We start from the raw sequence: 27,677 nt of genomic DNA, 5'->3' as shown, positions 1-27,677 counted from the left end.
ACGAGGGCCCACGATGGACTTAAAAGCAGGTGAGAAGTCGGCTGATTTCTGCAGAATGCGCTCTGCAGGCCCCAGAGGTGTGAAGAGGCTGCATGTTTCTCACCTCTCGGTGTACAATGCTAACAATGCGGCTGCCGCCCGGTCGGAGGGAGGGAGGGATTTAGCAAGAGGCAGATTGCTGAATGGGAGCGAGCAGACCGCTGGCGCTGGTGAACAAACAGAAGAGAAGAGCAGCCACATCAAAGGGCGGAGGGCGGGAGCCGAGGCCGGACCAGCTACTATGAGGTCAGACAGTCGGGACATTTTCCCCCACTGAACAGCGCTGGATGATCGCGACATGACTATTGGAATGCAGCCATTTCTTTTTTTCCCCCCCATTCTAATAAAGTGTAACATCAGTTACTGCATTTGGGTCACTAATGTATAATGTGTGTTCGTCAATAGCTGCTTGGCCATTTGAAGCTATAAAATAGCTTGACTAATAAATCAAATAGATTTAACGTACATTGGTTCTAATGGGATGTAGGATGTTGGACAGGATAGCCAGAACAAAAATACGTATTTGACATGCAATTACAATTGTCTTCTAATCTTTTAAATCTATACAAACTTGTTAGAAAGTGTTTTTTTTTAGACCCATTAAGTGTGTGAAGCAAGTGGCAAGTGAATCTCTATGTTAAACAAATGGTTTTAAATTCTACTTTACGAACAGGATCAGTTTTAATTGAATTGTTTTAAGCAAGTTGTGTATTAATCGTGTGAATCCAGGTGATGGTTTGATACCTTTGGACGAAGCTAAGCTAGCGGTTTCCCATCGTTTCCAGTCTATAAGCTAAAAGAGCTTCTCATTTTCTGTACAGAAATGACTAAATGAAACTACTGCAGAAGCGGTCTGACTCCTCCTTCGCGTGATGTCGTTTTATCACTCGATCCTCTTTCACTTCACCGTGCTCCCTTTGTGGGCCTGTAAAACCTGAGAATGACACGTCAGGCTCAGTTATATTGACTTTTAAAGAGCTTCAAAGGAAGGCAGCGCATTGTGAGCACATCTCCACTTAACTTTGTTGCACAAAGTATTTAGTTTCCGCAGATCTCGTTGTAAATAAAAGGTTGGTGCTTAAGTTCAGAAAAAAGCTCTCAAAAATATTTGCTAATGAACTATTCCGCTCCAACTCTCATTTTCTGACTGTTTTGATTCAAATGTTGCAAATATCTGATTGGTGACAGGAAATGCGTGACATCCCAAGTCCAGCCCACTTGTGAGCGAGAAGAGACGTGACAAATGTGGACATTTCTAAAAGCAAAATGAAGCCCCGGTGATCAACCAAAGGCAAAACAAGCTTAATGCAAACTTCAAGTAATGATTTTCCTTTTAAAAGTATTACATTTCAGCTGATGTGTGTGATGCATGACATGAATAATGATGTGATGAACAGTTTCTCTACTGCAGCACACATGCAGCGCGCGCGTGTGCGTGCGTGTGTTAAACCGTCCTGATCACCACAAAGTGACTCAGTGGTGGGAAACTCAATTATCCTTCAGCGCCCCGGGAGCGAGGGTTTGTGAGTTCTCTTTGCTTCCCCCGTTGCTGGGTGGGCATCCTCGGCCCGTTCATTCATTACATTACATTACAGGTCATTCATTACCTGAAGTCATGTAGCAATCCTGTGTGGGACGTGAAGCACAACAGCACGTCCCTGCGCCTCGGAAGAAAAAGGGAGTGGGAGTTGACGGGAGGTTTAATTTTAATGATGTTTTGGTTTGTTTAACCTCCGGGCTTCTCTTCTAGAGAAAGCTCAGAACTCAGACAGCTCCACCTGGAACGGTTGCAACAGGTGTCCAATGAGCGCTTGAACGATACGGAGGGTCGAAAGAGGTCACGTCCAAAAGTATCTGCCGCGCACGTGTCACAGCATGAACCAACAGCTGCTCCGTGGTCAAACCCGGAGACCCAACGTTGATCACGCAGCTGCACTTCTCCTGCTAACCGCAGAAGGCTAGCTTAGCCTAGCATTTCCAGGGAGAAACAGCTGGCCTAAAGCTATTCGATGTACATGGAGGACTCATCATAGGCATCACATAACCTAAAAAGGTGAAACGTGAGATGAATGAAACTCAACGTTGATAACATTAAGCTGGTCAACGTAAGACATTCAAATGCTTCTCAAATAAGCCAATTATTATGATTGCGGGAAGACTTCACTGAGGTTTGTGTCACTTATGGACCATTCGAAAGCAGCTTGTTCGTTCACATTGTTTTGCCAATAATGTCAAATTGCATAAGAAGGGCGACTCCTCGGCGCTGTGGTTCAGCTTCTGTAGTAGGTGAAGACGCGTGTAATTGACCCTCGGGGAGGAGCGCGAGGAGCTCACGTACAGATGAAACACTTTCGCTCTCTGCAGCTGTAAACAGGAGGCGGCGATGCGTAACATCCGGGACCGCCGTCGGGGTGACGGGAAAGAAAAGGAAAACTCACACAAAGACCTGTGAAATATTTATTTCAAACACGGGTGCAGCTTCTTAAAACACTTACAAAGTCCATTCGACTTTCACTTTCGCTGTGGACGGATCAATAATTCTCTTTAGATTCTCAAATTCTCAAGCCCCCCCCGCCCCCTCAGCTATTATAGATTCCTAAAGTTTATGCAATTAATACAGGAACGCACTCGCTCACTGACAACAGGCGGAAACATGCAGCCGTGCAGAAGCCTGAAACGCTGCGGCGACGTACGGACCCCCTGAAAGAGGATCAGCAGCACGGCCCCTTTAAGCAGACCAGCGTGGCAGTTGTAACACTCTCGACCACAACGCAGATCACCACAGGGGCCCATTCAGGGTGTACGTGTCCCCTCGAAGAAAGGAGGAAGTAGATAGTATTAAAACCCATGCGGTGTTTGTGTGTTTGTGTGTGTGTTTTAGGACTCGGTGAAACTGAATCCAACGCCGACTGCATTCAGCGTCGCATCCTTCCCATTCTGATCGGTATCTCTGCTGGTCGTAAGCGCGGCGGCGGCGGCCGTAAAACACGGGACTGCACGTGGGGGGGGGTCTGCAACTGCACTGCCCCTGCAAAACAGAGACAGAAGATGATCGGGTAGCGATACGAGTGTGAGCTAACGTTAGTTTCATAATGCAAGTATGACTTTCAACTTTGCAAATGAGCCTCTTCTTTCAGAATGAGTTGTGGGAACGTTCGTTGTAGATTTGCTCTGCTAAAGTCAGATAACAGCGAAGAGAGAAAAACACATTTGTGTTTATTGTGGAGGCCGAGTTTGGAATGACAAGACAAATGTGCAGGTGGGTATTGGTTAGTTTATCTGATAAAACAGGTTAAAAGAAGACAAATACCGAACAAAGAAAGAAATCATCCTTTAAGCCGTTCCGTGTGTGACCACAAAGGCCCAATTCAATATTTCTTTTCTTAGATGATCATTGGCATTAAATAACATGCAACCGTGCAGTTTTCCCACGTTTGTTAGTTTTAAAGCGCGACTATGGAGTAACACAACCCCTTTTCAGTCAAATACCGCCGCCTAGTCCGCAGGAGACGCACCGGCCTACGAACCAAATGCTCACTAATCGGAAAGCAACAGGACGTTTCCTGTGAACACGGATACTTTACGCGCATGCGTGTAACGTAACGAGAGGTCACGGACGCGTAATCCCTTCCCTTCCCACTACGAGCGCCTCCAAAGCGCCGCAAACTGTGGCACCCAAAGCTTCTGTACGAGTCTCCCTGGACTCTTCGCATTCGGTGGAACTGAGCTCCCCTTTTTTGAATTCAGCCCGACGCCATCGCCGCTACGTGTCTGCGCGTGCACGTCCGTAGGGGAAAGTCACTGTGGAATGCCTGTATGCACAACGTGAGTCCAGTCGCCTCAAACGACAACCCCCCCCGAGGGATAGCTGTAAGTAGAACCAAGTTATTTATTACTTGTCAGGAGTTGTTGTTGGAGCGAAACAAGCCATTATTGTCTGAAGGGGCCTTTTCAATACACATATACATTAAAAGAAGGGTTCGGGTAATGGCGCCAGAGGTAAACGTTGCCTGCAATTTCTATTAGTTGTTGCCAAAAGGTTCTTTTACCGGAATCTGCTGCAGAAACGGCAGCCGACTGGCGTCACGTTCTGTCACAAAAGGAGGATCTTAGATCCCAGCTGGTCTTCGGTGGGATAATGCACCACTGTTTTCAATTTATTGAGTAATAACAAAAGATAAATTCTTAAATAAAAACAGGGAAATATGGAAACACTATTCAGGTGGTTGGGGGGGGAATCACACATTGGAGAAATACAGTTTATTGGTGGAATGTGGTGTGACGCCAGAAGCGGAGATCTCGCCAAACCTGATCAGGCGGGACTTCTTGGGCAGCTGAATGAAAGAGGGGGGGGAGCCACGAAATGTATTTCCTGGGGGCTGACATTAAGAGTGAAGAAATGTGGGCGAGGTCGTAACCGACGCGACCCAACTGGCACCGCGCCTCCTCACGTGATCCCGGCCCTATTCGCGGCGGTCTGATATCCGAGCGCCGGGCCGCGCTAAAACCGGCTCGGGGGTGAAAGCCTGCTGGGTCACATGCGCCTCTCCTAGCTGCACACTCATATCTACCGCGAGCTTTCGCTTATGCACCGCTGCTATTTATACAGAGCAAGCAGCCACCAAAGTCACTGCTGCTGAAACGGTGACGTTTCCTGCTGGTGGAAATCCCGTTTCATCTGATGTGGATCAAACCAGGTCACTTGATAACGACAGTTCACAGTAGGGGGAAACTGGCTGGCTGCGGCCCCCCAAAAAAACCCACAATGCATTAGAATGACTGTCCAACATCTCCCCAACAAACCCTTCCTTCCTAATAAAGCAATCGGTTACAGTGTGTGACTTCTCACCTTTTCCTTTTGGATAGCTTTCTGTGTCTGTTTGTGCTTCGGTCACCATTTTACACAAGTGGAATAGAGAGTAAAAAGACTCATTTTCAGCGCGCATGTGATCTTATTCGGCGAAAGTCGCCCTTCGACCCGACGAACCCGCTTGGCAGCAGGAGGAGGACACGAGCTGCCCCCGACTCGTTGAATGAAGGCAACGTCAGCCCCTTTGAGTCACCGGTTACTAAACCCGTCCCGACTCCAGCTGCTCCACATCGCCGCTGTAACGCGAACCAGCAGGAATGTGCGGCGACGCGAGCGGCGGCTATTTCGGCGGCGATCCGCGGGCCTTCTTTCGTCCAGAACAATCTCGTGACCCAAGAAAACCCTCTTTACGGGACCGAGGAGCGACCCGCAGGGGTGGCGGATGGGGGGAGGTCAAAAGGTCTGACCTGCACTGTTCTGGGTCTGGAGAACCACTCTGAGGTCTCACGACTTGCTCAGAAAAGACCTCGAGATGCAGTCGATCGCACTAGTTTGTGAAATGTTATGTACCGTACTGTACTCTCCCCGCGCGGCGTGATGCCGCGGTGCCGTCCTCAAGAGCTCCGGCCTCATTAGCCGGCTGTATTTGGGAGACGCAGCCGCGTGACGCGCCGGCCCGACAGCTGCTCCGGAGGAAAAGCCATCGGGTCAACGAGGAGCTGCTCGGGACGAGAACGGCCTTTCGCGAAGCGGCGATTTCTCCTCTAAGGGCGCTTACTTTTCTGTCTGCCAAACCAGGAATGAATTGGCACGGGATTTTCAGCTGGTCTTTGTAATGAGTCAGCAGTGAAAATGTTTCTCTTCACACAGCTGTTGGCCTCATGAAAAGAAAAAAAAATGAAAAAAAGAGTCACTTTTTCTTTTGCCAAGGACCACACATGCAAAACTGTGGGGGAGTTTCTTCCTGCCCATCTTTCAGTCATATGAATGGACACAAATGAGACCACGAGGAGAAATGAATACACTTATTTATTATTATCTACTTCATGTATTTCTTTGAAACCAGTTCAATCGGATAGAAACTAACAGCTGATGTCAAATCAGGCTGCTATCAGGTTCAAGGTGTAAGGAGAGCCGCCCCCCCCCTCCTCCCCCCCTCCTCCCCTCCTCCCGAACCCCTTTTTACACAAGGAGTCAGTGAAGTCATCACAGCTGCTGCTGCTCTCCAATAGAGGCCGAGTGAAAGGTCGTCCCTCCAGCTGAGGGCTGTAAATTCAAGGCGTAAAACGGGGACGACGTACGCTCCATTCAACAGGTGCAAATCCAGAATGAATGCTCGCGCCTTTTTTCTTCTTCTTCTTCTTCTTCTTCCTCTGAAGAAGCGAGGACAAAGACGAGCGAGACGGGGAGCATTCAGCCTGGAGAACTTTGGACGCTTAAACGGCCTTAATTAATTAAAAACAATGGCGGCCCTTCATGAAACCGCTGCAAATGGAAGGAGACGGACAGAAGCTCGGCTCGTTTGGCTCGTCGTGAAGCCGTAACTCGTGAATGCGACGCGCGAGGAATGTAAACAATCGGATGTCTCACGTGTAGAAAACTGGCCGGGAGATATAAAAACCTTCTTGTTCGCTCACACTTAACGCTCAGCTCCATCACATGAGCTCCATCTAATGAAAAGCGAAGCGGCCACCAGGCTCGCACAACAGGAGATTAATGTTTTTCTAACAAATATTTTTGTCACAGTTTCCCAAGTTTGCATGAGAAATCATTTTATTATTATATTCTCGATGCTAAAACACAGTGAATACAGTTGGAGGTTTTCATCCTTGTGTTACGAAGGAATAAAGAATCAGCATCATTCACTCTTTGGCTGTACAGCATTGATCCGAACGGCTCTATTCTCATTCATTGGCTTCCTCTGACAAACTTACTTTCACTAACTGGCTCTCTGTCAATTACCGCTTTGACTCAATACACGTCTGTTCACGTGGGACGGGGGGGGGGCGTGGGACGGAGCGACGTCCCGCGTGACGGGCAGAGACTAATGACTTCCGATCGGTTGCGTCACGGGAGAACTGGAGAGGGTTGTGTTGTTCCGGGGTTGATTGTGCGAGTATTGTGTAATACTGTGCATTGACAGCACAGTAGGTTTAATTGATTAGTGAGATTTATCATTTCAACTTCAAACCCTTCAGGCTCTGGGAAGTTGTTGTATATATATATATATATATGTTCATCAAGGGGGTTGAGGCCTGCGTTGTAATACCACATATTCACAAAAAGGAGGTTGAGATCACATTGCGGTTTTGGAACAGAAAAAAACGAGGTCTCTTTGGGTCACAAACTAACTTGCCGACTTCCTTTGACAATGTGTACATTGGTGTGTGTAATCAGCACCCGGCGTAGAAAAAGAGGAGCCTTTCGACTCCTCACACAGATCGACACGCCGATATCAGACCATCTGTCAGCGTCCACATTCATGGGATTTCACCCCCTTTATTCTTCTTTCAACTTCAACCCTAACCCAGCCTCTGAGAAACATCCCACACAAATCCAATCGCCCGACATCCGGGACGCGCGTCGACCTTCGATGTGCACTTCCTGTTGTAAGAACCACACCATTATCAAACTTAATTGGGGGTTTTTCAATGTCTCTCCTCTAATCTGCTTCCTGGCAGAAGCACAGAAGGAAGAAACACTTCTAACTCGGTTGCATTTTAGGGCAGAAAAAGACAGACTTTGAGTGAAAGATAACGGATAATAAAGTAAACGTTAGTGACATACTTGGGCACAACGTTTGGGGCTCTTTGGATGACTTAATTTGTATTCTTTCCTTTAGATTGTTAATATACAGAACGCATCAACTCACAGAATATGACATTTGACATTTTCCCACGACGTCAGCTCATCGGTTCTCGTGCTGCAGATAGATCTGATTCATCAAAAAGTAACAGCGGCTGAAGCTCTGCACGCCGAGGAAGAAACGGAAGCAGTCGAGGGATGAAAGATACAAAAGGGGAGAAATAACAAATTAACGTCGAGGAGATGAAAAAGGGCGTATTCAAGAATCAATGACTCAAATTTGCTCTCTTCAAAAAGGGGGAAGAACCTTTAAAACCAAGAAATATCTTTACATGTCTTCATCAACGTGAGGATTTCACATTCAGGAAGGACTCAAAATGAAGAAGCCGTACGTGTTCCTCTCCCGCACTTGGAGAAAAGAAGAAGAAGAAAAAAAGTGGGGGGTCGTGACCTTTCTGATCAGTCTAAAGAGCGGACACCCGTTTTCCAGCCGGCGTCTAAAATTACCTCTCATGCCGCCACTTCTCACCAGCCGCCCCTCCTCCCCCGACCCCGGTGACCCTTTTCCCCCTCACGCGTCCCAGCACGCCGCGTTTCGAGGCATGCCAATGGCTAACCTAGTACTACGCGACGGTGGAGTTTAAATCGCAGGCGCATTAATCAACAACCGGTGGTGGGAAACTCGGGGGACAAAACTGGAAGCAGCGGCGTCCTACATTAGAAAGGACAGGTTTGTGATGAATGGCCGCCCTCTTACAATGAAACTGAAGGTTTAGCTGGGAGTTTCTTTTTTTCACAGACACTTAATTCTGTTTCTTTTATCAGGGGTGCAGAAGTTGAAGCGTGTCCCCCCTCGCCCCTCTCCCCCTTCCCCTCCCCCCCATTTCATCCACAGCTTTTGAACTCGCTCAAACACAGAAGGCTAAATATTTACACGTCGACCGTTGCTTGTTTAATGTTAAAGGCAGAGTCGCGCTGCGGAGTAAATGAATGAAAAACACCTCCACCGGCTGATGAGGACCAGGCCACTGCCGCAGAGCCCCGTCCCGCAGGTTCCACCTCCTTTTCGGGGCATGGGAGGCAGGGACCCGGGGTGTGGGTGTGGGGGTGGGGGTTTGGGGGTGGGGGTTTAGCACCGGGGGCCTCAGCGGAGGAGCACAGCCCTGCTGACACTGCTGTCTCTGTGAAAAGCGGCGATCTGTGCATTTAGAGTTGGCTCGCGCCCAGAGAGATTAAAACGGAGGTGGGCTGGAACACCATGTGAGGGCATCGCAGACAAAGAGCGAACCGTTGTCCGCCACAAAGGAAGGAGGTGTACAAAGACGTGTACTCCCCGGGTTGTATTGATTGACTCATCGGTCGCCGGAATAAAATGTGGTCAACGCGCATCTCTGCAGACCAGCGTTGTAGTGTTCGTTCTCCGTCAGGTGGAATCCAGCCAACGAAACCACTTGATGAGTTGTGCAGAAGCCGCCTCGGCCTCCTCCCAACGCGGACTTTCTCTGCACTCGTTGGCTGGCGTTTGATGCTTAATTAAAGGATTAGCTCGAACATCCGGTTTGTTCTTTTAAAAACACAGCTGAAAACATTATAAATTAGGAGACAAAGTGTTCAACCAACCAATAGATGTAAAGGATTAGATAGCCATCGAAAAGCTGATAAATCCGCGTCTGTGGGAGTATTTCAAATATGATAAATCTGCCAATCGGCCACGGTTTTCATTGTAAACTGCCAGCGTACCGCGTGAGGACGGTTAACCTCCGCGGCCCGGTGTTTACTGAAGGCCAAATGGTGACGGAGGTGTGAAAATCTGTTGGATTTTAAGCATTAAACCGCTTACTTCTGCAGCAGTGTAACCAAAACTGCCCCTGCGACTTTCTTCAGCCAAAATAAATCCTCGCTGAGCCAAAATGCAGTGAGAGTTTCGAGGAATATTAAAGCGTGTGCTGCAGGGAGAGGCAGGGAAACGTTGACTTTCAGGGGAGCGGAAAAGAGACAGAGCCGCACTCCACTAATCCTTAATCAGTTTACATTTAGAGATCTGGCTAATTCTCCCTCATGAAGCATCTGTTTTACTCCCCTCTTAGTAGAGAAAAAAAAAGTTTAACTTCCAAGGAAAATAATCAGCGGAAGGAAGCAGTTACTTAATGCGATGAGCTGAAATCTGTCGCAAATGCTTCGGACACGAATCGATGTCACAAGACATAAAAAGAGCCGTCCCCTTTATATTCACAGCATGCGCGTATAACGGAACGCATTAAAGCCCCAACTATAAATGCCTCATGTCACAGAGTGAAACCAAGCGATCTCACGCCCGGGGAAAGCAATCTAATCTGCGGTGAATCAGCAGCAACTGAAAAAGTCCCGTTCTGCTTTTCCCCGATAGTGAAAAGAAAACAACAGTCATCAGCAGGATGTCAGGAAACAATGTCCAATGTCCCCCCCAGAGGAGAGAGGATAAGACACGTCCAACCCGCCACAAAAGGAAATTAAAAAAAAGCTGAGGGTTAAAACAAAGGATTTGTGCGCCTGCGACGATTAGCGGGCAGTTCCAGGGCCGTCTTCTCCGTTCCAAGTGGAATTCTTTTTGAATCTGAGACAAACGGAGACAATCTGCTGTGTGAATAAAAGGCTCAGGAGACATGGCAGACACGCTTCTGGGGACAAGCGTGTTTTTTTTTTTTCTTCTCCCGTCTGGTGTTGCGTTTGTCTGATTTGGCAGAAACTGGCGATTAAAAAAAAAAAAAAAGAAGAAAAAACACATTCTCAAACAGAAAATGATAAATTGGCTGACCAGTAATTGATCAATTAAGGAAATTGAGACGGTGAAAATAATCCTTTCTTTATGCCTGAATGAATGACGAATAAACATAACATTAGATCGCATTGAAAAGAAAAAGCCTTGGAGCGGAATGACTTTGTGTTGGATGAGCAGCGAAGCAACGCCTTAAAAAAAGCCCGGATTGGTTCCATTGTGATCAATAACAACCGGATTCTCATCTTTCAGTCCATTCAAAGAAAGACAATTGAAAGGGAGAGAAACTTTTATATTTGAGAAATGCTTGATACATTCACTTCATTATGGATTTAACGTCTAACTGCAGGAGACCGGCCCCCCCAAATATGTCCAGGGTGCCCTTTAAAACAGCCATGTGAATTATAATGATGTGGAGTAGTGATGCCTATTACAGGAGAAAAACTGGCGTATTCCATCATGGATTTGTGACTAACATCACACTACATTAAGGCCCTGAAGGACGACCACATCGGGCCCGTCTCCTGGGACAGGGGGGGGGGGGGGGTGAGGACGCGCAGAGGAAGAAATTGTTGTTTTCTAGAGCATCCGAAGGAGGACAAGTAACAGAGGTCGCCTGTAGGTCGCGTGGCTCCGTGCTCTGGAACCGATTTACTGATTAAGATGAAGGATGCCGAGCGCAGAAGGTGCAAACGAGCCCGAGGCCCCGGGGGGCCCATCTGTTGTGGGAAAATAAACGGGGGCTTCTGGGGACGGGAGAAGAGCCCCGCTCTTCCCCTGCGAGGCCCAACGGACAGCTCCATTAATCAGGAGCAGGATGAGCCTGCTGGGCTGGCAGTGACAAGTCAGCAGTGGCACAAACCATCTTCCTCCCCCTCCTCCTCCTCCTCCTCCCCCTCCTCACACTGTATCTCCATTAGAGGCTGGGAGGTGTCATCTGGCAGCGGCTTCTGCTCCTCTGTTGTCACGGCTGATGTTTTCACAACTGTCCTGCAGAAAAGCGACACTAGAGAAGCAGGGGGCGCCTTTAGCGGGGCGCCGTTAATCCCGCCAATAGACAAACGTTGGTTTTGCCGGCTGGTTTAGGGTGACGAAAAAGGACTTTCCGAAAACAGCTTTTGACTGTCGGAATAATTCCGTGGAGACGGACATGTTCAGTCATACTTTGCTTTAAATGAATTTGGGGGCGATAATAAGCTCACAGTTTTAACACATTGCCTTTGAAATGTAGGCTGATGTATCTCAGCCTCTCAGATATATTCATTAATTAAAAAGTACTGACTGTGTACAATCCTGTCCTCTCGTCATCTCAACCTCCTTTGGCATCTTGGTAGTACTAAAAAAACATGAATTATTAAAAATAATGGGCCCTGGCGTTCATATTTCACCTTCTCAGAAGAACTGGTCTATTTCCGGTTGAAATGCGGCCGCGGCCTGGCAGCCGTGTCTCCTGGATCTCAATCAGTAAGACAAGACGCGTCACCTCAGAGGGAGACGGGGGGCGGGGGGGGGGGGGGGGGGGGCAGCGGAAAGGAAGATGGAGGAGCTCTTCAATAGTATGATTCAGCACAGGTATCAATTTCCACAGATGTCGAGCTGCCTCATATTGGCTTACATAGGAGGAGAGTAAAGAGGCCATCAAACCCACCCCCCCCCCCCCCCCCGGGGACAGACAGTCGGCACATCAAAAAAGGGAGGCGGGATCCGTGTGTTTCCGAGCGGGGGAAGAAACGAGCGCTGAGCTCTGCGAAATGTCCCTTTAAAAAAAAAAAAAAAAAAAAAAACACAAACGTCTACGTATTAAAGTGTCTTCTTTTCTGTCGCGAGACGACACTCGGCCTCCTCCCATCCAGACGGACGGACGGACAGACGGGATGAACGAGGGCCCCGGCGCGGAGGCGTCCTGCGGCCCGCAGACGACGCCTTTTGTTTTTGGGGCCGGCAGCTTTTCTCACTCGGGCCGGGCCGTGAATAACACAACACAAGAGGAGAAGGCGCGAAAGCCGTTTGCACCCGAGGGTCTCACCTCCTCACTTCAACCTTCAAAAGCAGGGGGGGGGGGCTTTTCAATCAGTCTGATGAATTCCGCCAGACGGACGGCGGTCTGACCGCCAACCCAACGATGAGTGACGGAGAGAGTCGGCAGTGACAAGACGCGGTTAATAATTCATGACCGGGGCTTTAATGATCCTTAAACTGCAGTGGGAACTCTGCTGGTAACATGTGATCCTGCGGAGTTCCGTCTGCGCCGCTCTGTTATGAATAAGGTTTTAGAACTGGTAATGACAGTTATAGAATATAGCCGATGAATAGAATTAGAGAGGAAAACAAGCAGTGACGTTAATGGAAAATAAACAAGTTCTGTGTACTAATTTAGTCTATAAATACGTGTTTGCAGTCTGATATTTTAACTGCATTTCCACTTTGTTTAACTTTAATCTTAAATCTGACTTTGGCTTCTGTTCGCGGTTTTGCTCCGGCGGCGAGCGATCCGTCCCGCTGCAGACGCGGTTTGTCAACGTGAAAAAAAAGGAAAAGCAGCTGCTGTTAAAACAGTTCGTATCCTCTCCATGTTGACTCACAACAACCTGTGCAGCTGCACCAACGTCCTCGCTTGTTGATGTTTTTGGGGAATTTATCGGTCTGGATCATCCAAAAAAACAATGGCAATGCAGCTTCATATTCCAATTCCCCCATCTGATATGTGAGTGGAAGAGAGCGCAGTCTCCACACGGGATATCGAGTGGGAGGAATGCATGGAGACATGTCCCTCCGTCAGCCAGTCCTAAGCCTACAGAGGATGTGTTGGGTTGATGTAAAACACACAGGAAGCAACTTGGGATTCTGTGTCCCGCTTAACAACACCGCGACGCACGGACACAATCACAACATCACTTTCCAACCCATTGCTCATGAAAAACGATTTATTTTGAAAACTGACTGGATTCTATCCTTATTACGGGCGCTCGTCCCTCTGGACATATTTCCCAAGCCAAATATTGTCTAACATGAAAACAAAAAAAAAAGGGTCGGGTTCCTCTGCGCTGGAGACCACAGTGTTCTGGTGGCATGCTGGATTGCACGGAGCTGGCGACACATGCGGGCTCCACTGCCGCAGGCCCGCCAGAGGTGTCCACCCGCCCGCTCGACAATGATTATTAAATGTGTGGGCATGTTTACTTTCAAACCCACCGGTCTTTCCACTGGCACAGCGACAGGACGCATAAACACGGCATGTAGGTCAGTTTGTGTCTGTTCTCCCCTCGCTGAGGGGAACCGACAGCACGATCAAACACGTTATTCGCCGATTGTGACTCGTCTCACCTGGAGAAAACGGGGTACCCCCCCCCCCCCCCCCGATGTTTCCCTCCACGCCGCCTTTTGAGGTTGAATGTGTCCGACTGTCCGACGGCGACTCCTCTCGCTCGCTCCTGTGAGGGAGCAGAGACGTCAACGAAAGCCCTTAAAAATCCATTCAGCGGCTTTTTAAAAAAGGCCTCATGCTCGTTGGTTTCGCTCGGCCATGACGGAAATAGAAAAACATTTGCTTATGGTGTTTCATAATAATATTTAAATAATTGCAGAATTGTAGTTCTCGCCCAGAAAGTAAAATGAACCACGACTCAGCGACACTCATAAAGTCACATTATTTTCCAACTTGGTGCTTTTTCCACCAGCGCTCCCCTTACCTCTTCCATCGAGCACGGATACATGCACGGAATGATATCCTCACATCTCAGCGTGCTCATAATCGCCTATTGTCCCGGCAGTAAAAGAGGTTGCAGAGGTCGACCCTCCGTGGTCACACTGGCGGAGGCGACACAAAGGCCGTGCACAAGGACATCGCTGTTGTCTGCTAAAAAGAGCGGCAAACAGCAACAACGTATGTAAAGATATAGGAGGAGTTAAAACCACCTGAGCAGAGGACTAATTCGCTCTCCCGCCGCCAGTCGTCGTCCCCCCGGCGTGTCCTCGCCTTGTTGATATAGCCGGGCCGGCCTTGGATGCTCCTTGCACGTTCCATGACGGGAGCGCGCTGCACTGGTTACTCTGCACTGCTCTCATAGGGCGGTTTTGGGTGATAACGCAGCGTAGTCATGGTAACGCGGCACCAACACTACTTCCGTCAGAGCGTTCCCTGTAGTTAGCACCGTTAGCGCTGCACCTTGAGCCGGCTAAGACAGAACCTCTGTCCCCTGTGGAACTCATGATTTGGAATTTTGTGAAGGATTCTTTTGTGTTCTTAATGGATGGGTAGGTGTTTTTATTATTATTCAATTATTATAAATTATGCATCTGGTCCTTACATGTCTGGTCCTTACATTGCATACATGTTTGTTACAATTTTAATGCTACGGTGATATTTATACCAAATAAAATATATTGAAATAAGCATGGTGATTGTAAAGTGGTCTTAACTGTATACGGTTTTAATCTCAAAGATCGGAAAGCGATTTATCACTTTGTGTGGCTGGTTAAAAAAAGACAAGTGTGAAACGCTTGACCACAGGGCCCCAACCAACGGGGCCGCGGACCAGCACCAGACCGTGGCCGTGGCACTGGGCCGCACCACAAAAAGAATACCTTTGTGGTTGTTTTTTGGGTCATTAGACTTTTTTTTTCAGAAAAAATGTTTTATTTTGAAAACTGACTGGATTCTAACTCCTAATTACGGGCGCTCGTCCCTCTTGGCATATTTCCCAAGCGTCACCGCGAAATATTGTCTAACATGACCCACTGCGCTGGAGACCACAGTGTTCTGGTGGCATGCTGGATTGCACAGAGCTGGCGACACATACGGGCTCCACTGCCGCAGGCCAACCAGAGGTGTCCACCCGCCCGCTCGACAATGATTATTAAATGTGTGGGCATGTTTACTTTCAAAACCAAGAGTCTTTCCACTGGCACAGCGACAGGACGCATAAACACGGCATGTAGGTCAGTTTGTGTCTGTTCTCCCCTCGCTGAGGGGAACCGACAGCACGATCAAACACGTTATTCGACGATTGTGACTCGTCTCACCTGGAGAAAACGGGGTACCCCCCCCCCCCCCCGATGTTTCCCTCCACGCCGCCTTTTGAGTGTGAATGTGTCCGACCACGACTCCTCTCGCTCGCTCCTGTGAGGGAGCAGAGACGTCAACGAAAGCGGCTTTTTAAAAAAGGCCTCATGCTCGTTGGTTTTGCTCGGCCATGACGGAAATAGAAAAGCATTCGCTTATGGTGTTTCATAATAATATTTTCAATAATTACAGAATTGTATTTCTCACCCATAAAGTCAAATTAACTATGACACCCTCAGTGTCACAGCCTCAGTGACACTCTAACTAAACTTGCCTGCAAACGGGAATAATTGCTTCAATCTGAACCAAAGAGCGGTGAACGGACCAGTGTGGCTAAAAGGGCAGAACAGTTAGTGTGAACCTTGACTTCCTGCGCTACAGAAAAGCACATCCATAAGACGAAGAGTGACGGGCATTTTATAGTCAGATTTATTATTCGGGAACATCGAGTTTCGTCCGGATGCATTAAGAATTCCACGTGACATCAGTTTCATTCACTCAGTGTGGCTGATTAAAATGCTTCCATTTCTGGACAATGTCAACGTCCACTAATCGGTGGGTCCTTGAATATTTTTTCCATTACGGGTGATTTGAATTTAACTCGTGCAGCCTTCCTCTTCTGCTGCAGACTGTCAGCCTCTGTAAACGTTATTTCTCGATCATAATCAGAAATATACAAAGCTTCTAGTGTTTAGTCACAAAAGACAAAATATTCATGGTATTTTAAATATAATGAATAAGTCGATGAATGAATAAGTGATTGGCCGAGCCAACAACCCCAACTATAACGGCAAGCAAGTTCATTTTATGGAACGCAGACAATGCATATTTATTAGGGCTGTCAATAGATTAAGAAAATTAAAAAACTAATTAATCGCAGATTTTTAATCTCAGTTAATGAATGTTTGTTTTTCTTCTAAAGACTAAATCTTTAAAATAATGAGTAATCACTTTTCAATGTTAGACACTGTTGTTTAATTGTTAAATTTTAAACACAAAACAACACATTTAATCCTCCTGGAGGCAGAATTCCACCTCTTCCTGATGTCCTCGTGCACTTTGCTCTCAATTCTCCATTATTCAACCGCTGTGTTTGAAGTGCCGACAACCTCCCCACATTTAGCCATGACCTTTCCAAACCACAGTCTTTTCGGGACACAGTGGCGGTCCTCCGCAGACGGTGTGTCCCGCAGGGTAACGTTAGATGTTGAGAAGGAAGTAGCATCGCAGCTAGCTTAGCATAGCGGTGCTTGAAGTGGTCCGTTTGTCACTCACCCCCCTTCTGTTTGACACGTGGAGTGATTCCTCTGCACAGTTCTCCGCTGTATGTCGCGCCTGTTTGTTTCTCTTCCAATGCGAAAAGCTCTCTCCATCTTGACGTAACGTTAACTGACCGCAGCTAGCGGCCGTTTCGTTGCCGGGGTCAACAAACGGACGTTAACTAGATTAAAATGTTTTGTTGTGTTAATCTCGGCTAGAATAATCGCTTAGATTAAAGTGTTTTATAGTTATTTATATTGTATATGAATTACGTAGCCCGATAAAACGACAGAATAGAGCAACGTTCACAGCAAATCTTCTCAGAAGAGTGAAAAGCAGGAAATCGTCTAGTTTATGTGATCTGACATGAATGGAAATAAAGTACATTTACAGAGCAGCTCTGGAAGGTAACCGCCTCGACATTTGACTCTCCTTCACTATTGTACGGTGCCCACCGCCCACAGCAGCCTTCCTCCCCTTCGGCGGGACGTCACAGAACCCCGGCCTCCTCTCGGCTCGCTCACGGGCTCCATATGGAGAATCGGCTCCAAACCCAGCTGGTGCGTCCCGCTTTGATGAGGATTGCCGGTACAATAACGCCTACGACAAAAGGACTCTGCTATGCGCTATGACGTCACCCTGCGTGCAAAAAGGTCTGACCGGCAACAGCGCCCAGGGCTGGAAGTTGAGACGGGCTCGTCGGAAAATACTTTCCGTGAGATTAAAGTGTTTGAACGTGGACGCTGAGCCGCTGGGAAAGTTTTAAATTGGAGTTTTGAATGTATACGGTTTTCTTTCTTTAGCAAGTTATATATTTAAAAAGCACATGTGGTTCGCCAATGACATCATTCCTCAGAGGGACCATTACTGTTACACAACAGCCAGACGCGGCTGTGAGCGAGCCGCTGCTCCAAACGGCACCAAGGCCTCATAACGTAGTTTAGTCACACACATGATCCCCACTACATCATTTACATGGTGAGTGAAAAATAAAACAAATGTCTGCTGATTTTGTTAAAACCTTATCAGTCGTCTTATTCAGAATTAGTCAAATTAAAATGTCTTGTATCAAATTTAAGTTAAAGGAAACACCCAAACTCTGTCGGGTCCATTCTGGTCATGGATGTATAGAGTTCATTCCTATTTATGTGACTTCAGATAAAGTTATCTGGTTCTTCAGCTTCTACGAGCTCAAAAAGCAAGCAGCCAACTCCTTTAACCCAGAGTCCCGTTCCTCGACCCACTCGGGTTCTCATTCACATCCACAGAGGAAGGAAAGTGGCTCTGGGGTAAGCGTTAGCACTGGGGCGCTAACGTAGATGCTTAGCCTAGCTGGCTAGCTTCCACTTTCCGAGTGACCTACAAACCGAGCGGCACCAAGTACACACACACACACACACACACACACACACACACACACACACACGTGCTGGAATCAGTCCAGAACAGGTTCGATGAAATGGAAAGATATTTACAAAAGCTGCAGTGTCACGATAGTTTGAAGTGAGAAGTCAAACTTCAGCGCCAAGCGAAGTGTGTGGTGGCGGCACAGCACTCAACAGCAAACGTGTCACATTTCTCAGCAACACATTCTAACGTGATCAAATTAAAAACGCCGCGCACGCAGCCAAAGCACAAGTCGTCACCGCCAGCAGCAAAAAAAAGAAAAGAAAACTCAGACGACTCGGAGTCGGAGCGCGCAAACGAGGCAGCGTATTCCCGAAGAGGAAAGTGATGTCATGTGATAATAGCGAGGAGTTTAATCTACTCCAGCTCTGAAAAACACAAGTTACATAACAGCCGACCTCCAAGTATTTCTGGGCCTCTGTAGTATCTGAAAAGTGTGTGTGTGTGTGTGTGTGTGTGTGGGCGCTGAAGTTTGGCTCAGCGTATTCCACTGGAAGAACACGTGTGCGCTTTCACCGCAAATTTTTTTTAACTCAACTTTCCAGATTCCGGGAAAAAAGGAATCTCAACTGTGGAAAAAAAACTTTTCTCCAGTTGCACTTTACCGATGAAAACAAAAGATGGCAGCAGGCGGCTCATGCTGGAGAGGAAACAAGTTAATAAACCTTTTTTTAAGCAGCAGACGAGACTGTTCTTCTTCCATGTGGTGAGAAGAGCCCTTGATGGTACTGGAAATACATTCATGCGTTTTTGAAGCTCAATCACTCATACACAGTGAATGAATACATTAGAGCAGTGATGGAGGAAGTATTCTGATCTTTTTTTTTTTTTGTTATAGTTTGAATAATAAAAAAATAAAAAATCATATTTCACTGTCTGTTTTTGTTTGGTAAACGAATCATGTATAAACCAACTGGAGCTGCGTGACACTGCGGTGACGTAAAAGCACATTTCTCTGTGAGATATGGTTCAGTAGAGAGAGGAAAATACTGGAATGTAACTCAAACTTTTACTCGAGTAAATGCACTTAGTTACACCCCTCCACCCCCATGCCCCCCCCCCCCCCTCCCCATGCATTAGAGGCACATACTGGGGCTATTTTTTGTCAGGTAGCACAAAGCATGACATTAAGAGTAGTTTAAAATCAACTACGCAAGCAGCTGGATTACTGGGGGGGGTCAGTTTGCACCAAAATAAAGGCGCTCTCCAGATGCTCCGATGACTCAGCATTATCTTTCTCTGCAGGTGTTCTGCAGGTGAATGCAGCCACAGAATGGTGGGTTAAAACTGCGGTTATTTGTAACCAAGACACGCAAACGCTCCCTCATCCCAAACCAAGCCCAGCACAAAAGTAAAAAAAACGCATCCCCATTGGTGTCTTTTGATGGTCGTAGCTGAATTACATCATCTCCTCACAAGGACCCAGTGTTTTCCAGGACAAAAACCCCAGGGAGGCTGGACGCATGTTGTCATGGAGGCTGGGACCCCTGAGGTCACCCACTTGCAGCACCCTGTCCCTGCTCACAAAACACGTCCTGCCCACCCACAAAGTCCCACACAACGAATCCACACTAATCCCAACCTTTCTGTGGTCCTCCGGTGTCTCAGCGGTGCCCACGGGACAGGGGGACATTAAAACAAATACATACAGTTCATAAAAAAAAGTCTTCAGTCGTTCTGACGTCACGCGGGTTTTGGAAGCCGTGAGCGGTCCCGGGTGCCGTCACGCGTGCATTTTATCATCCTGTTGGGATCGCGGTGACAGCAGAGATGAAAACGATGCCAGAAGCAGCTCCACGCGTTGTGCTCCGAGGAGAATAAAGGCTCGCAAACAGCCGCGTGATAATGAACAATAAGAGTCGTAGGACGCGCGTGTAATACTTCCCGACTGCCTTTATATCCACAGCGACTAATGCTCCTTTAGATAAAGTTTGCGTCAGACACTTGGGGAGATTAAGAGACCCCCCCCTCCCTCACACTACCATTAATCGGTGGGATCGATCAAACGATCAAATAGCTTAAAAGGACGAAAGGACTCTCTTACCTCTTCGGTTCCAGCGTTTCATGGTGGGTTTTCTCTCGTTTCTATTCCTTTTGGTCCTCCCCCCCCCACAACATCCCTGATGATCAGTCGCGCGTCTCACGGAAACACCTCGACCTCACTTCCACGTGCTCGCGATCGGGACCACGCGTTCCGGGGAGCGCTCGGGATACGCAGCGTGACGTCACGGCGAGGCTGGAAAACAGCGTCGAAGACTCGACGCCGTATCAGAATTATAGATCATGCGGTTCTTCACTGGGAGGTCGTTTAGTGTATTTTATTGGATATTATCGATGCACTTCTATTGTTTTTCCCAGTTAATTGTTATAGTTGATTAATATCTTTATTTATATTGGTGAATTGTCAAAAGAAACACTGATTTGGGATGTTTAGATGGTTGGCACGTGCAATATATACCACTTTGAAACTGTAAAACCACCGTTTACACTTTATTCCCTATTTTGAAATCTGATCTGTGACGTGAAAGGATAACGTGATCAATAACAGCCCAACAGTGTTATGAGGAATGTGAAGTAGCTGATGATGCACTTGTGCACACAGAACGATGAAGGAAGTCTGATCTTTGTGCACTTTGTGCATCGTCAGATTTATTTTTAAAGGGTTTCAGATGCATATTGAAAGCAAAACTAGCCTGAACTCTTGACTAAAAAAGCAGCGTTGACGGTTTGGTAAATTGTCAATTTTAGGATTGGAAATATTGGATCTTCAGTAACAGGCTTTTGTTTAGGGTAAAATGTGTCACGCACTGCTTCTTTAAATGTTGCGAGCTTACGGTCTTAACAGGATATTTTCACTTGGCGGTTGTGATCTAAACCCTTAAAAGTCAGTGAGGAGAGTGACAAGGATCAGCATTACCTTATCAAAGTCACTTTATTCAAACCATGCAATCACTGATGAACCCGCGCCAATGCAAACATGTATACCTCCATTACATGTTAATGTATCCACGGTGACGAACTGTAACATGTGTGTGTTTGTAGTGCAAGAACAAGGACACAGATTCAAGAAGAAACTTTTTTATATTTCAAAAAGTCTAGAAACATAATGGAAAAACCAAAACAGAGTCTGAACATTCAGACAATTGAGATCCAAAAATACATTTTCTTAGGAAATATTAATTATATACAAAACGTAAAAATGTATATTTTAGTTCGGGCCCTGAACAGCGCCGATTTTTAATATTTTATTAATAAAAATAAACTTTTAAATATTTAATCCACCCATAACTTCAATTGAGGCAGTTTTAACATGGAAATCAAACAAGATTCCAAACAACTTAATCCGCTTTGCATTTCCATGCAACAACAACTGTACACCCCCAAATTCTTGAACTTGCATAAAAAACAAAAAAAAAAAGGCCAAAAAGTCTACGCCGAGTCAAACTTCAAGCTCGAGAGCTGTGCAGGTGTGCGAGTCTCTGCCTTAAAAGCTCACTCTTCCTCCTCAGCTGTTCCTTGAGCGAGAGGAGTCTCCGTTCGTCCGTCTGCATGCTGTAGATGCACTCCGTGGCCTTCTTCAGGATCACCACCTTGGCCGCCTTCTCGTTGTTCGCCACCTCGGGGATCTCGTCTCGCAGGGCGAAGAAGCTCAACTTGAGCTCGTTCCTCCTCTGACGCTCCAGAACGTTATGAGTCCTTCTCTTGTCGTAGTCCTCCGTGTCAGACGTCCGCGGGCTCGAACACTTGCGGTTGCTGCTGATCTGTTTGAGGACCCTTCTGTGGGCGCCGCTTCCTCCGCCGCCGCTGTTGTTGCTGCTGCTGCTGCTGCTGCTCTCCAGCTTCAGCCTCTTTACTGCCGGCTGCTCCTGCCTCATGGAGGGATGGGCGGCGTAGTTGTGCTGGTGGGTGGAGACGTGGCACCTCTTCAGCACGAGCGGGCTGTGCCTGGTCTCCGCGGGGCTGGGGGGGTCGGACCGCTTCACCCCGTGCCTCTTCTCTACCGTGACCACGTCGATCTCCTCCTCGTCCTCCTGGTCGTCATCATCATCGTCGTCCTCCTCCTCCTCTTCATCGTCATCGTCATCTTCTGCAAGGAAGGAAAAGAAAACGAAAAACATCAACACTGATTCAGCATCAGTGATGCCTTTCAATGCAACTGGGGAGGAGGAGGGGGGGGGGCATCGCTTTCAACATCAGTTATTGCTTAACATCTCAGCCTGGAGCGGATCTCAAAGCGGTCTACTACATAACACGTCAAACTCCTGCCTGGGAATCTCAAACGTCAATTGGAGAGCCGGCCTCTTTCAGGTCTAAATAGTGGAAGCAACGTTGGCTCACTCAGCAGAGGGGGGGGGGGGGCGTCGGTCACGTTCTCAGCTCACCTGAGTCACTACAGCTGCTGCTGCTGCTACTGCTGCTGCTGTTGGGCGGCGTCTCCAGTCCCAGGTCCCTGCTGGGGGGCGTCCCGGCGCCCTGCTTGGGCGTCTCCGCCATCGGGTAGGGGAACACCACGGACGGGTCGATGCACTCCGCCGCGGACGTGTTCAAGTCCTGCAGGTAGCTGCTGTTCAGCCGCCACGCGGCCGCCGCCGCCGCCGCGCCTCCGCCGCCGCCGGCGGCTTCCGGGCCGGCGCAGTCGCGCGCCGGAGACTCCTTGCGCGCGGCGTGCAGGGAGGCGAGCCGCTCGGAGACCACCTTCTCCAGCTTGGCCGCGGCGGAGAAGCCGCTCCACATGCAGTCCTGGATGATGATGGACTTGAGGAAGGTCTGCGAGTAGTCCGCGTCGCAGATGATGCTCTGGCTGACCGCGTCGTCGCCCAGGAACTCGGTCACCATCTCCAGCTGGTCCGCCGTGGAGGGGAAGAGGCTCGACAGGGACGGCCGGCGGCTCGGGGAGAGCGGGGGGGTCGGCGGCAGCAGTTCAAATTTCTTCCAGATGTCCTCGCTCGGCGCCGGAGGCTGAAGCTGCTGAGCGTAGAAATCCTCCTCCTCGTTGTCGTAGAAATACGGCTGAAGGGAGTCGTAGTCGTAGTCGTAGTTTTTACTCGCCAAACTTGAATCCAGCGGCATTTTGTCTCCGGTGTCTTTTTTCCTTATTGCGAAGCTGTTTCGAAAAAAGGAAAAAACAAAATGTTGATTAGACGTTGAGTCTAAAACAAACAGAGAGGGGGGGTGGGGGGTGTCTGCAGGTTTAAAAGCTGCTGCTTGGCACCGGTCATGCAACATTAGGGTGTAAGCAACGTCACATGGTCACTCCAAAACACCGCGGCTCGTGTGCACGCCGTGCATGCGCGCAGCAGGATGCAGCAGCAGGTGCTCAACTAGGACATTTTAGTAAATTAAAGTGCTAATGCTACTGACGATAATAATATTTATATTTTATTTTCGGTAAACTGACGTGGTAAGGTGCGGTGCAAGACCCATAACCCCCTCCCTCCTCTTCCCCTCCCCTTCCTTACCTTTTAGTACGTAAACTGTCGGCGGAAGAAGACCGGGCGAAATCAACCCAAGAGGCGCAAAAAAGGGTAGGAAAGTTATTCCAACTCGAAAGTAACATTAAATCCTTCCACGGAGGCGTTGACGGCGGTTTCCGCGAGGCTGTGTGAAGCATGCATGGAGAGTTGAATGACTGCACCAGCGACCCGGTGAGGACGAACTACAGTCTGTCATCAGCAGCGTGAGAATCACAGCTGAGAGCTGCGCCGGCTGCACTAAAACCAGCCGCACCACTCCCCCTCCGCTGTTTTATTCCTCCGCCCGTTTTCCCGCGAAACGAACACGAACGCGAGCGATTTACGTAGACAGAATTAATCTCGCATTTGCCGCCGGAAATAATCCCCACTGCGACGTACGGGTTGATTTAAGGTGAAAACGGATGTTTTCGTGGGTTTATTTAGCGTTTACTTCGCGTTAGGGTCTATTTTGGGGAGAAGTGGGAGGGGTCATAGTGGACAGCTTCCATTGACGGGAGGAATGCAAAAAATACTAACGCAAGTACTAGTACATGATAATTAGGACGACTTATTGCAACACCGTGCCGTGTAAGATATTGTCAAACATCTCATAAAATCTGTTGCACGTTTTGCTCCTATCATAATCATTCAATAAGTGAGATCTACCGCCTAAAAGTGATTAACATGCTTTTGCAACAACAACAACAACTTTCACCCCACCCCCTCCCTCAGGTATAGTCGACTGTCTACAACAAATAATCCATGCCAGTTTTGCACATTTCTTTGCAGCGACACACCAACGCAGGTGTGTGAGTTTACTTCGACGTGTCCGCGTGCCACTGACAGCCCTGAGAACAGGTGCATTCGGCAAGAGAGGCGCAGCCAATAACTGCAGTTATGTTTAAATAAACATGCAACGATAAGACATAACGAGTGTAAATGTAGTTCAGATTGGCACCAATTAACTGCAGGAAGGAAGCAATTAAAGGAATCAGATGGGTGCAGCAGCCCCCCCCCCCACCCCTTGCTGTGATGGGTAGCAGGGGATTGAACGGGCTCGGAGCGCCCTCTGGCGGTCAGGGTGCTCTGTCGGTGGACCGGTGCCAGCTGGGTGCAGGGTCAAACCCTGGAGGTGATCGTAGAGGCCACTAGCAGTTATGAAGGGGGGGATTTATTGATTGAAAGTAGATTCAGTGAAGATTGTTGGGAGTCACTCTTTAAATGGCTCAGTAACACACTGGTGCTGTGTTGTGGGTTAGTGGGGCTTTTAATGGGGTTACTGGGTCACTTTATTAAAAAATGTGTTCTGGAAAAAAAAAAACCCCATTAAATAGCAAAGCAGAGTTTTGACATTGTGGCTGTGCTATATAAATAATCAACGTTTTTATCTGAAAAAAAAGGTTTATTGGCAATATGTGATGAAGTTCTACCATTTTTACAGTGATCATTTTGGTTTTTATTTTAACTTTCCATGTGTATAACTAAAGCATTTTGTCTGTCCTAAAAAAAAAAGACCACAACAACATATAAAGCTGACCCTTATGAGCAACGTGTAGTTGTCCATCAAACTTTTTTGTGCTAAAATTAGATTGTGTCATTGCCTTAAATTATGTAATCTACATATAAGTGATGATTCTGTGTAATTCACTTTGAAATTTGAAATAAATGTACAATATTTCCCTTTTAAACGCCTTTGGGGTTTCATCATCCCGGCGCGTCCACGAGCTCTCTGTGGGACGTGCGGTCCACTGATGCCCCCTAAGTGTCCACTTCTGGAGCCATTGTATGAATAAATCATTGAGCCAGCAAATGGAAGGAAAGGAGGAGACAAGATGACATGAACAGAAAGAAGAGAGATTTTTTTTGTTATCAGAGGAAGTGGAACAGAAACCCTAAACTGAGAGACCCCCCCCCCAGCTTGAGAAAACCCACCCAGGAGTAAAACAACTAATGCACCAAAAAAGTGCACAATTCAGCACAAGAAAACTACAACACACTTCACAGCCAAAGCCCAGGTGCTTTCATAAAATACACAGAATATGTTCATTAACAGACTGAGATGATGCATCAAGTACAGCTTTGCACAACAAAGAGTCAAAAACAACAAAATGTTAATTATTCATTTAAATGTTCAGTGGATTCATGATCAACACCCAGCCTCTTGATCACTTCTGCATCGCACAAAGCTGGATAAACAACCGTTGAATCAGGTTTTCACAGACCACCAGCTGTCGCTCTTCCCTTTGACTCCTCTCTGAACTTCCCATATTTTACGACCACAAATCCATACTTGCACAAAGCTTCCTTCTCGTGTAAAGCATATTCATCACGTAACGCCAACCGTTTCCCCTTCAGGGCCTCGTGTGTCGTTGAGTAACGGCGCTCACGGGTCACGTGACTGACACATTCATTCAGGAGATTGAGAGTAAATCAATCAGCCCGGAGGAGGAGGTTGACAACGAGAGCTAATTGTGTCATTAATTATTCACAGTGACAACCAGCGGTTATTGACTGAGGTAAAACGAACTATGTAAACATCTTCATTGTGATAAAATGACACGGTTCTTTATTTTAAAAAATGGATACCTTGATCAACTTTAAAAGAACAGAAAAAGGCAGCAAAGGGCACTCGTCTGATTCCCAACCAGAATATGGAAATACAAACACTGATATATTTACTCATCTTAACAACCTGCTTAATCATCACACTTAATCACGGTGGCTTTGAAAGTAGCTGGATGGCGTTTAAACAAACAATACATTCGTAAAATGCTGGAATGGATCAAACTGATAAAGAATAAATCCCTTCAGACAAACTTAACAAAGAGACCAATGAAGACGAGTGGACGTTAAGAGCACCGATCATAGTCAGGGGGTCCGTCCTTCCGAACGTGCGTTGTGATGCTAAAATGTTCCCTGCAGCGGCATCTTTTATGTTGGAAAACGTAAATCAGCTGTGAGGAGAAACAGCAGGCAGGTGAGAGACAACCTTCAGACTGTTTACCAACGTCTCAGCGTCCTTTGACTCCTCCCACTCCTGAAGACAATGACTTTGCAGTCCTACGGAGACAAAACACTGGCTGTCTCATGCACGGCCATTTATTTGGACTGTGACAAATAACTAGTACTGAAAGCAATGAGTGATGGTTGTGAGGATGAGTGACAGAGCGCGCGCAGGGCGTTTAGAGGTGCATCAGGTGTATCCAGGTATATGATAAGAGCTGTTGGACTCTTAAATGGCCGCTCGAGGGCGCCATGTATCACCTGTAAACATTCAACTGATTATAAATCCCATTTCTGTGACTTGCACTAGTTTCATGACGACACTACTATCGTTTTATCTGCATCAATTGTGAATGCACTTTATTTCTGGACCATTCCATTTGTATAATTCTATTTGTATAATTCCATTTCATTTCATATATTTAATTTCATATATCTTCTTCTAATGTAATTTGATTCATGTGAATCTTTGCCCATGAATGAAATAATTCCATTTATCTGGTTATAAATGTTGATGAACAAAAGCCGCATTGTCAACGTTTGTAAATGTCCAACGTTTTGGAAAACTTCTACCACGTTTCAGCGTGAAATGATTAAGTTTCCTGTTTAGAAATCCCCAAACTTGTTCATTGTAGTAAACATTAAAAGAAAAAACCTGTTTAGATGAAGGGTGAGGGACATCTGTTACTCTAGAAACTCGTAAAGGAGGCTTTCGTACACTCCTTGAAAACACACAATAGAATCAAAGTTTCGAAGTGTTTTTATATCCTGGGAAACTTGTAAAGATCTTCCAAGTAGTTAAAGATGAACACAGAGATCATCAGTCGTCACCATCTACTGCAGCTGCAAGAACATTGTGCAACATTGTACTGAATACACAGAACTGTTATGCATAGAGACACACTTTAACTCAATTTGTGTCTTTGGGCACCATTTGAGCTTCGTTATCCAAAACCGCCCCAACAAAATGAGTACAGAGTGCAGAATATATTCTGCAGTAAACCTAAAAAAAACAGCTTGTAAAAGTCAATGATTGACTTAAAACTATAGTCCTCTGTTATCGCGCTGAAATACTGACACATA

At 47.1% G+C, this 27,677-nt stretch overlaps 1 protein-coding gene and 1 long non-coding RNA gene across 2 annotated transcripts; both read right to left on the bottom strand.

Annotated features, from left to right (window-relative positions):
• Positions 1-2,482: 2,482 nt before the first annotated feature.
• On the bottom strand, positions 2,483-20,377 carry LOC120811979 (uncharacterized). Its single transcript, XR_005710493.2, has 3 exons — positions 20,183-20,377; positions 7,722-7,817; positions 2,483-3,067 (listed from the first exon to the last, which is right to left on the bottom strand). It is a non-coding gene; the product is annotated as an uncharacterized LOC120811979 (long non-coding RNA).
• Positions 20,378-21,200: 823 nt separating this feature from the next.
• On the bottom strand, positions 21,201-23,878 carry LOC120811943 (transcriptional regulator Myc). Its single transcript, XM_078095992.1, has 3 exons — positions 23,598-23,878; positions 22,521-23,242; positions 21,201-22,225 (listed from the first exon to the last, which is right to left on the bottom strand). Exons 1-3 carry the CDS (start codon positions 23,747-23,749, stop codon positions 21,585-21,587), a joined length of 1,515 nt encoding a protein of 504 aa, XP_077952118.1. The 5' UTR covers positions 23,750-23,878; the 3' UTR covers positions 21,201-21,584.
• Between the last annotated feature and the right edge of the window lie 3,799 nt (positions 23,879-27,677).

Source organism: Gasterosteus aculeatus, chromosome 21 (genome assembly GCF_964276395.1).
Source record: "Gasterosteus aculeatus chromosome 21, fGasAcu3.hap1.1, whole genome shotgun sequence".
Lineage (NCBI taxonomy): Eukaryota > Metazoa > Chordata > Actinopteri > Perciformes > Gasterosteidae > Gasterosteus > Gasterosteus aculeatus.
This window is presented reverse-complemented; position numbering and strand designations above follow the sequence as displayed.

Coding starts and splice junctions, on each gene's coding strand:
- LOC120811943 (XM_078095992.1), bottom strand. CDS start 23,749: ATGCTTCACACAGCCTCGCGGAAACCGCCGTCAACGCCTCCGTGGAAG. Junction 23,243..23,597: donor GACAGTTTACGTACTAAAAG/GTAAGGAAGGGG, acceptor TTTTCGAAACAG/CTTCGCAATAAGGAAAAAAG. Junction 22,226..22,520: donor CAGCAGCTGTAGTGACTCAG/GTGAGCTGAGAA, acceptor CCTTCCTTGCAG/AAGATGACGATGACGATGAA.